The sequence below is a fragment of the Populus trichocarpa genome, chromosome 6, assembly GCF_000002775.5.
Source record: "Populus trichocarpa isolate Nisqually-1 chromosome 6, P.trichocarpa_v4.1, whole genome shotgun sequence".
Classification (NCBI taxonomy): domain Eukaryota; kingdom Viridiplantae; phylum Streptophyta; class Magnoliopsida; order Malpighiales; family Salicaceae; genus Populus; species Populus trichocarpa.
The window spans coordinates 12,623,641-12,634,184 of record NC_037290.2 but is presented as its reverse complement, the minus strand read 5'-3'; the positions used below and the strand labels follow the sequence as shown (position 1 = coordinate 12,634,184).

At 36.4% G+C, this 10,544-nt stretch overlaps 1 protein-coding gene across 1 annotated transcript; it reads left to right on the top strand.

Moving 5' to 3' along the window:
* Positions 1–6,498: 6,498 nt before the first annotated feature.
* LOC7497601 (glycylpeptide N-tetradecanoyltransferase 1) lies at positions 6,499–8,579 on the top strand. Its single transcript, XM_002309175.4, has 2 exons — positions 6,499–6,766; positions 6,998–8,579. Exon 2 carries the CDS (start codon positions 7,016–7,018, stop codon positions 8,324–8,326), a length of 1,311 nt encoding a protein of 436 aa, XP_002309211.1. The 5' UTR covers positions 6,499–6,766; positions 6,998–7,015; the 3' UTR covers positions 8,327–8,579.
* Positions 8,580–10,544: the final 1,965 nt, after the last annotated feature.

Here is a 10,544-nt window from a genome sequence, read left to right as displayed (position 1 = left end):
GACCGGGGTCGAACCATAGGGAAGTGAACTATATAAATTATAAATAATAATAATAATAATAATAATAATAATAACAACAACAACAACAATAATGATGATGGTGATGATGAATTAAAGAGGACTTTGAGATGTAAGATAAATGTGAAGATTAAACAATGATAAAAACAAATGTCAAGGTTAGAAGATCCACTAATAGTATTAGAGATAAGTAAAGTATAAACTCTTTATAAATTATCAACATGATCATACTAATTATCTTATTTACGTAACCGCATACTTATAAATTTTATCAGGTATTCATGATGCTAACTTATGTTGACAACAAATCAAGTTCCTCTCATAACAACGATGTCGGCCTAAGACTTTGAAGGATCAAGTATTTGATGTACCAAGTGTTATACAACACAAATCTAGATTAACCATTTAACAAGCAAGGTATTAAGAGTTAATAAGATAAAAATAATAAGACATGTTAATAGCAAACTTTCTTGGATATAAACATTAAAGTCCATATTGAGTTTATATTATACATATTCTAACACCATTAGTGAAACCTTTTCACCTTGACATAATTTACTTAGCTGGACATTATGAAGAAGAAAAACATAAATAAACAATATAAGAACATAAACATGATATAAATTAACTAAGTATAGTAAAGGAAATGAAAAGCATGAACAAGAGAATAATGAAAGCAAAACTTAAGCATTACAAAAATATAAAGAGAGAGAGCAAGAACATGATCTTGATTTGAAGAACCAAGATTCCTAAATGAATGGCAAATGCCTCCTTTTATAGGCTAAAATTCAGAACTATTCATTTGGTAATTGATTATTGATGTAGTGGCCAACTATTGATTTAGTGGTCTTGGTGGACAGCAACAATCAAGCATTTTGGCTGGATCAAATGACATTGATGCAATCCGAATTTGGTAAAGTGTTCCTCATGATAGTTGTTGGCAATCATCTTATCTTTCCACCCATAAAATTTCAGAGAATTTGGATCACTAGAGCTCGAGATATGGCTAAAATACTGAGTAGTGCTGCTGGTGGACGTGGTGGATAGCCCTCAAGCTCTTGTCTGGATGAAATGTCATTGTTACCATCAGACTTTAAGCAGGTATTCTCATAAAAGTTGTTGGAAATTGTCTTTTCCTTACACCCACCAAATTTCATGTCATTTTGCCTTCTAGAACTTCAGATATGGGTAACATTCTGAGTAGTGTTTGGGCTAGATTGCAGAACAAATTCTGACTTCTCTTTTGTGGCCAAACTTTGAATTTGAAAACGGCAGATTTGGGTCTTCCACTATTCATGAAAATTGTAGGCCTATTTCTTAGCTTTCTATCCATATAAATCAAACTGAAATCCAAGATCTACAGCTCCAGATATGACCCAATAACTAAACAGTATTCCAATTTGAATTGAATCAGTATCTCCTTTCTAAGCTTAGCCTTTTCTTTGTCCTTTCACTTTCAATAGTTAATCACATTAATCAATCCTTTGAGTTGTGAGATATGCCTGCATTTAAAATGAGCATTTACCATAAATTAAACCTATCTTATATTACCAGACTTGTTATTATAAAACATGCTCTAGTTAAGAAGTTATTGATACTTCAAGTGCAAAATGATGATATAAAACCTTGATAAAAATGTACTTTTAAGTACTAATCATCCATCCCTTAGAATTTAGTTTTTATATTAATTTTGGTCCTTATTTTTATAATTGTTATTTGCTTTTCCCTTATTATTTTTTAATTGAAATTTTTTATCTATCAAATTTGATCCTTATTATTTTGATTGTTACTTATTTTATTTGAAATAATTTATGAAATGTTAATTATTATTATTTTAATTTCTTCATCTTTTTTACTTTTGCTTTAGGTATATAAAAGCCTTTGCCCTATGACGTGAATGTTTTTTGGGAATTGAGTGGGGTTATTTTGGTAATTGTGTTTTTAAATACACAGTAAAACAACAAATGTAACCTTGAAATAAAATAATTCAATGCTTTCTGCATAAAGGCGTTTTTGTATTTTTATGTTTGGTCGAAAAGTGAAATTACTACATTACCCATGCTATTCCAATTTTTTACACTTGGATTCAGGGGCTTTGTAGTAATTTCCTCATGGTCTGTTTGTAATTGTTGATTGGTCTTAGGGGCATTTTTGGTTTTGTGTAATTAAAAAAAAACAAAAAAGTTTGTTGGCACGTGCAAAGCACCCACCATCGCGTCAGCCACTCTACCGACTTCGAGCGGCGTAAGTGGCTGACTCTGGTAGTTGTACTGGCGCTTCCGTTGCATCGTTAGATTCTTGGTGTCCTCTTTCTCCCTAGATGGCATGTGTATGGTGGATTGATGCAATTTGGCTGAAAATGAATTTTTTTTCTTTTTTTTCCTTCTCTTTCTTCCTGGATTTGTGTGCAGGCCATGCACAAAATTAAACTAGCCATTCAATTGATTTTTTTCTCGATTAAGTCCCTCTTCTCTTATTTGCAATTTTTTTTATTTACATTGGTTGTTTCTAATTGGGTTATATTTTTTATTTCATCTCTGGTTATTTGATTTTTGAGATTTGTTTTCATCTCTAGATATTCTCTGGCCCATGAGAATTAGGCCACCTGAAAAATCTCTATATTTTTCCACCTCCTTTCGAGTACACCTTCGAGCCTTGACCATCCAAGGTAGTGTGTTTTCAAACCCTACCTCCTTTTGAGTGCGCCTTCGAGCCCTCATCTCCTTTGAGTGCGCCTTTGAGCCCTCGATCATTAAAGGTAGTGTGTTTCCTAACCCTACCTCCTTTTAAGTGCGTCTTAGAGCCCTTATCTCCTTTTGAGTGCGCGTTCAAGCCCTTACCTCCTTCGAGTGTGCCTTCGAGCCCTCGATCATTAAAGGTAGTGTGTTTCCTAACCCTACCTCCTTTTGAGTGCGTCTTCGAGCCCTTATCTCCTTTTGAGTGCGCCTTCAAGCCCTCACCTCCTTCGAGTGCGCCTTCGAGCCCTCGATCATTAAAGGTAGTGTGTTTCCTAACCCTGCCTCATTTTGAGTGCACCTTTGAGCCCTCACCTCCTTCGAGTGCGCCTTCGAGCCCTCGACCATTAAAGGTAGTGCGTTTCCTAACCCTACCTCATTTTGAGTACGCCTTCAAGCCCTCATTTTCTTTTGAGTGCGCCTTCGAACCCTCACCTTCTTCAAGTGTACCTTCGAGCCCTCGACCATTAAAGGTAGTGCATTTCCTAACCCTACCTCATTTTGAGTGCGCCTTCGAGCCCTCACTTCCTTTGAGTGTGCCTTCGAGTCCTCGACCATTAAAGGTAATGCGTTTCCTAACCCTACCTCCTTTTGAGTGCGCCTTCGAGCTCTCATTTCCTTTCGAGTGCGCCTTGGAGCCCTTGACCATTCAAGGTAGTGTGTTTCCTAACCCTATCTCCTTATGAGTGCACCTTCGAGCCCTCACCTTCTTCGAGTGTGCCTTCGAGCCCTCATCTCCTTCGAGTGCACCTTCGAGCCCTCGACCATTAAAGGTAGTGTGTTTCCTAACCCTACCTCCTTTTGAGTACGCCTTCGAGCCATTAACACCTTTCGAGTGCACCTTCGAGTCCTCATCCCTAAGATCGTTTGTCAATCTACTGTTTTTAAAGTTTTCAGAACTCTTAGAAAAGCAAAAGTTCTTTTGTGTCTACTTTTCTTTATAAATTTACTATGCAAAGCGAAAACAAAATTTTCCAATGTCTTTGCATCATAAATATTATAAAGAGGACCTCTTTCGAGTGCGCCTTCGAGCTCTCATTTCCTTTTGAGTGCACCTTTGAGCCCTCACCTCCTTCGAGTGCACCTTCGAGCCCTTAGCCATTAAAGGTAGTGCGTTTCCTAACCCTACCTCCTTTTGAGTGCGCCTTCGAGCCCTCATTTCCCTTTAGGTGCGCCTTTGAGCCCTCACCTCCTTTGAGCCCTCATTTCCTTTCGAATGCGCCTTCGAGCCCTTGACCATTCAAGGTAGTGTGTTTCCTAACCCTACCTCCTTATGAGTGCGCCTTCGAGCCCTCGTTTTTTTTTAGTGTGCCTTCGAGCCCTCACCTCCTTCAAGTGCACCTTCAAGCCCTCGACCATTAAAGGTAGTGTGTTTCCTAACCCTACCTCCTTTTGAGTTCGCCTTCGAGCCCTTAACACCTTTCGAGTGCGCCTTCGAGTCCTCATCCCTAAGATCGTTTGTCAATCTACTGTTTTCAAAGTTTTCAGGACTCTTAGAAAAGCAAAAGTTCTTTTGTGTCTACTTTTCTTTATAAATTTACTATGCAAAGCGAAAACAAAATTTTCCAATGTCTTTGCATCATAAATATTATAAAGAGGACCTCCTTTGAGTGCGCCTTCGAGCTCTCATTTCCTTTTGAGTGCGCCTTCGAGCCCTTGGCCATTAAAGGTAGTGCGTTTCCTAACCCTACCTCCTTTTGAGTGCGCCTTCGAGCCCTTAACACCTTTCAAGTGCGCCTTCGAGCCCTCATCCTTAAGATCGTTTGTCAATCTACTGTTTTCAAAGTTTTCAAGACTCTCAGAAAAGCAAAAGTTCTTTTGTGTCTACTTTTCTTTATAAATTTACTACGCAAAGCCAAAACAAAATTTTTCAATGTCTTTGCATCGTAAATATTATAAAGAGAAGGCAACTATCATAACCCAATTTTTTACTCCTTCTATTTTATTAAAAAAAAAACAACAAAAAAATATGAAATGAAAAAAATGAGGAATAAATTGAAATTTGGGCTAAGACAACATAAATTGAAAGTTTAGGGACTTAAATGAACTTGGAATTGTTTAATTAATGAAATCAGGGACCCAATTGTTAAATTTCAAAAGTTCAGGGGCCAAAATAAGAATGTTCATTTCTGCCGAAACGGCACCGTTGCTAGAACAGTCATGCTCATCTTCTTCATCCCGATTCAAAGGGGAGTTGGAAAAGTTGCAGTGATTTCGGTCCGAATCGTGGACCACGTCCCTTGCCCACGATCCCTCTCGTGGATTGATTAAATAGTCCTGCAAATGGAGGACTGTAAAGGGGATTGGTTTGTTTTGCAAGCTCTCTAGCCCTATAAAAAGCCAGAGAAGAACAGGGAACAGGGGGACCGATAGAGAGTTGACCGAAAACACAAACCAGAGAAAATAAAAACCGGAGGAGAACCGGCAGGGTGAGGAAACAAACGTAAAAAGACGAACCAGAATAGCAGACTCTTATTCCCCTGTTTCTTCTCAAAGAAACAAAGGCGTTCGTGCCTCACGATCGTGAGGCACAAACACATGAACAGAGGTCGTCCTCTGGCTTTATAAAAGCTAGAGAAGGCCACAAAGGGGCGAGCACCAGAGAAAAAACGGAGAGTCAGAGAGGATGAACCGAAACAGAAAAGAAAAGGAGGAAAAGAAAAGGAGCAGAGAATAACACAAAGAAAAACAGAGAACACGAACGAAAACAGGGAAAGAGAAGACGAACTTGGGAAAACAGAGAAAAAACCAGAAGAGAGAAACAAAGGAAAAGAAAGAAGAGAGGAAACCGGAGAACAACACAAAGGGGACGTAAAAAAAAAACTAAGAGAAACCAGGAGGACGAAGATACAGAGTGAGAGAGAGAGCCAGACGCAGAGAGATAGAGAGAAAATAGGGAAACAAGAATAAAAAAGGAGAGACTAGAGAATACGAACAAAGGAAACAGAGCCGAAGAAAAGAACAACCAGAGAGAAAACAAACGAAAAGAGGAATAGAGAGAGCATCGTCCGATACACCATCATCTTCGGCTTCGTCCCCAGCTACACAGGTAAGCTTTCATTTTCCCTGTCTTTAGAAATGTAATTACCCTGTCACTGTGCAAAGCATGCGTGAATAATTCACGCATGCATGCACAGTGACTAGCCAGGTCACTGGTTAGAACCAGTGACCAGGCTGGGCCCAGCCTTTATTTTTATTTGTGGGTCCTTGTGAATTTATTTGTAGGTCCTTATATTTAGGTATTTTATTGTATAATTAATTTATGGATTTTTTTTAATGTGAAATGCAATTTTAGGTTTTTTTAAGAAAAAAATAAAAAACAATATGTGCATATATTAAAAATAAATTTATTTTATTGGTTTATTTACTAATTTCAGAGTCGGAATAAAAATAGTGATTTAAATTTATTTTATTTTAGCTACATAATATTTACCAATATTAGAGTTGGAAGTATCCGTAGTTGAATATTAATGGATGCCAGAGTCAGCAATTTAAGACAAAATCAGCAATACAACCTGCCACAGACATGATGTTTAAGAGGTGATAATATCTTTTCTTTTACATAATCAGTCTCGTATCATAGAATCTCTGTTGACCAGTTAAGGTTTCTAATGACCATAATACTAGGTGACGACTCCTTAAATAAGATATTTTCCCACCAAAAAACAAGATGCTAAAAATCTATTTTTTTTAATTATTTTTAAGGTCGTCACAATGTCGGGTGCTACAGTTACAATAGTGACGAAAATAGGGAAGATTGAATGGTAAATTGAAAGTATATTATAGGGTTGCAATTGATCGAAAAGGAAGTATAAGGTGCAGAGTATAACTTAAATCAAAAGCGAATCAGACCCTCTCCTCGTGGAATTCTTCTCCTATTAAAAATCCCCAAAGCAAGAAAGCAGCGTCTTTTGCAGTCGCCTCCCAAATCTTCCTAGCAACATCATCGCCTTGGAGTCTCCTCCCGAAATCATCAAGAAATAGGTCGGTCTACAGTAGCTCCTTGAAGGAAGGTATTTTATACACCACTCTGCTTATGTCTTGTAGATCTGTCAGTTTTTCTGTGGTTTGTTCATGTGCCTGACAGGATGAACAGATCTTATAAACAAAAATAGCATCTGGGTGGGTTTTGGTTTCTTAATACAATGATTTGATTTTTCTGCGGTGCGGTGTCTGGATTCGCTTCGCTGTTAGATATGTTTTTTCTCTTCTACTTTGATAATTGTATCTGTTTTGTTTGATAGGAAACTTGATTTGCTGAAATGGCTGATAACAATAACAATTCACTACCTGGGTCTTCGAAAGATAACCCTGATCATGATTCTGAGACAAACCCAGTTTCCAAGGAAAATAGTTCGCTCTCAACTATAGTCCGTAGGTTTAAGGACTCGGTTTCTTTAGGCAAGACACACAAGTTTTGGGAAAGTCAACCTGTTGGTCAATTCAAAGACATTGGTGACTCAAATCTGCCTGAAGGTCCCATCGAGCCTCCAACCCTGCTTTCTGAAGTTAAACAGGAACCTTACAATCTCCCTAGTCAGTATGAATGGACCACCTGTGACATGGAATCTGATGAGACTTGCGTTGAGGTTTACAATCTCTTGAAGAACAACTATGTTGAGGACGATGAGAACATGTTCAGGTTTAATTACTCGCAGGAGTTTCTTACATGGGCTTTGCGTCCCCCGGGCTATTATCGAAACTGGCACATTGGAGTTCGTGCCAAAACTTCGAAGAAGCTTGTTGCTTTTATAACAGGCGTTCCTGCAAGGATTCGGGTGCGTGATGAAGTTGTGAAAATGGCAGAGATTAATTTCTTATGTGTTCATAAGAAGCTTCGATCCAAGAGACTTGCTCCTGTTATGATTAAGGAGGTTACAAGGAGGGTTCATTTAGAGAATATTTGGCAGGCTGCTTACACTGCTGGAGTGGTTCTTCCAACACCAATAACAACCTGCCAGTATTGGCACAGGTCTTTGAACCCCAAGAAGCTTATTGATGTTGGCTTTTCAAGGCTTGGTGCAAGGATGACAATGAGCCGGACCATAAAACTTTACAAGTTACCAGATTCCCCTGCCACCCCTGGATTTAGAAATATGGAACTTCGTGATGTGCCTGCTGTCACGAGGTTGCTAAGAAATTACTTGAGCCAGTTTGTTGTTGCTCCGGATTTTGATGAAAATGATGTAGAGCACTGGCTTCTTCCAACCGAGAACGTGGTTGATAGCTACTTGGTTGAGAGCCCAGAGACTCATGAGATCACCGACTTCTGCAGCTTCTATACTCTTCCATCCTCTATTCTTGGCAACCAGAACCACTCGACATTGAAAGCTGCTTATTCATATTACAATGTTAGCATGAAGACTCCATTGCTTCAGTTAATGAATGATGCACTGATTGTTGCCAAGCAGAAGGATTTTGACGTTTTTAATGCATTGGATGTCATGCATAACGAGCCTTTCCTGAAAGAACTGAAATTTGGACCAGGTGATGGGCAACTACACTACTACCTTTACAATTACCGCATAAGGCATGCCTTGAGACCCTCGGAACTAGGGCTAGTACTCTTATAAATCGAAATGTCTGAAAGGTGGTTCTGTAGTTTCTTTGACTGACTGGGTATGTGGCTGCACTCTTTATTTTTTTTTGTTTTTTTCTCAGCATCAGGATCAATTATGCAATGTATTTGAGAAAACAGGTTTTGTGGTTTTATAGGCCTAAGCTGTCGAGGCAATTGCAATGTCATTCGCTATTTAAATTGTTCTCTGGACACAAATAATGCTGTGAGCTTGAATAACCCGTTTTATTCTGAGTTGTTGCTGCTAACTTGTTCTTACCTGCATGCCACGATTATAGCTTGCTTATTGGCTTGTGCCACCACTATTATTCATGCCAGCATCTTCAATTTAAAGCCTATTAAATTTGCTATTGCTATATTTGATCTTCTTCAACATCAACTGGTTTAGTTCTGTTGAGTTGCTTTCCAATTTTGTATCTCCCATCTCCCACCAGACAATGGTAGATCCAAGTCTGAAGATAGCTGGGGAGGAAATGTCGTTCAACATTAGAATCAATCAGTAGCTTCAATAACTGTGTTTAGAAACAGAGTTCTAAAATTATGATGGTCTGTCCATCCAAATTTCAGAGATTTTATTTAGTTATTCACCCAGCGACTCTTGTTAAAACCATCCAGACCAAAGAATAGTTAGCAGTGACGTGTAAACTGGGTGAAAAAGTGAAATTCCATTTTCATTTCATATTAATTAAATAAGCTTTTTAATGTAGCAATTAACAATGAAAAGTTGAGTTTTTTTTTTTATTATTTCGAACTTTTTTTTTATTATTATTTAATATTGAGTTTACTGGGTATAAAACTTTATAATTTGTTTTGATTTGCTTTCTATAAAGTTTTTCTGGTTTCATACCTAGGTTGAGAGTTTTGTAAGTTAACCGTGTTGATCTGTGTTATTTTTTTGTTCATTTTTATTTTTTTTTCAATTTTGTTCTTCAATATGTTGACTTGGAATTAGACTTTATTATCTTTTTCGAATCGCTTTTTATGTAGTTATTTTAGTTTTTTGACACAGGTTTGGTAGGTTAACCCGGGTTAACTTTAGTTATTTTTTGTTATTTTTTTTCAATTTAAACCTGCAAAATTAGATTGATTGGGAATTGAGATTTATATTATTTATTTATTTATTTTTTATATAGTTATTATGGTCTTATGACTCGGGTTGTAAATTAGGCCAATTGATTCATGTTTTTTTTGTTGATTTTTTTTTTAATTTCATCCTTCAATATTGAGTTAATAGTGAATTAGGCTTCATAATCTTTTTAGTTTGCATTTCATGAGGTTATCTTGACTTCATAACTCGGGCCACGAGTTTGGTCGGTTAACTCAGGTGGATTTCTATGTTCTTTTATATATATATATATATAATTTCACCCTTCAATATTAGGTTGATTGAAAATTAAGTTTCATAATTTGTTTCGATTTTTTTTATATGGGGTTATCCTAGTTTTATGATTTATGTTTGGCATATTAATCCAAGTTGACTCGACTTATTTTTTTAATCGAATTTGTTTTAAATTTTATCCTTCAATATTATGTTAATTGAGAATTGAGTTTAACATATTTTTTATTTATTTTTTATAAAATTATCATGGTCTTATGATATGAGTAATGAATTTGAAGTTGATTTAAGTAGATTTAATAATTGTTTTAATATTTTTAATTTTTTAAAATTAAATTATATTTTTATCAGTAGTTAAATTAATTTTGAAATCTAACCCACAGTTGACTTCTATGGATTTACCTGAAGGAAAAGTTTATGATTGACCGAAAAAAAGAAAGAAAGAAGAAAAACCGTTGTGGTTGGGTACTGCCAAGCAAACAATCTATCATGTTTCTTCTCCCCCCTCTACCCTCTCCTCTTCTCAATGTTTGTGTTGGCCCAGCAAAAAATAAAATGTGACTTTTCATTTTGTTTTTTTTTAATGTAAAATTTAGTTTTTATTTTTTTATTTGCCATTTTTTTATTTTGAGTTCTTTTTTAAAATTATTTTTTTTTAATTTTATCATTTAATATTGGATTGATTGAGAAGTTAGACTTCATGTTTTTTTTATAGGATAATGCAGGTCTCATAGTCCAGGTTACGAGTTTGAAAGTTAATCCAGGTTGACATAAGTTTTTTTTTAGATCTTTTTTTACTTCGATTCTTTTTTAATTTCATCCTTCAACATTTGATTTGTTGAAAATAGGGCATCATGTTTTTCTTTTCTTTCCTTTC

What these genes read in the sequence shown, in the direction of transcription:
- LOC7497601 (XM_002309175.4), top strand. Translation starts at nt 7,016, where the DNA reads ATGGCTGATAACAATAACAATTCACTACCTGGGTCTTCGAAAGATAAC.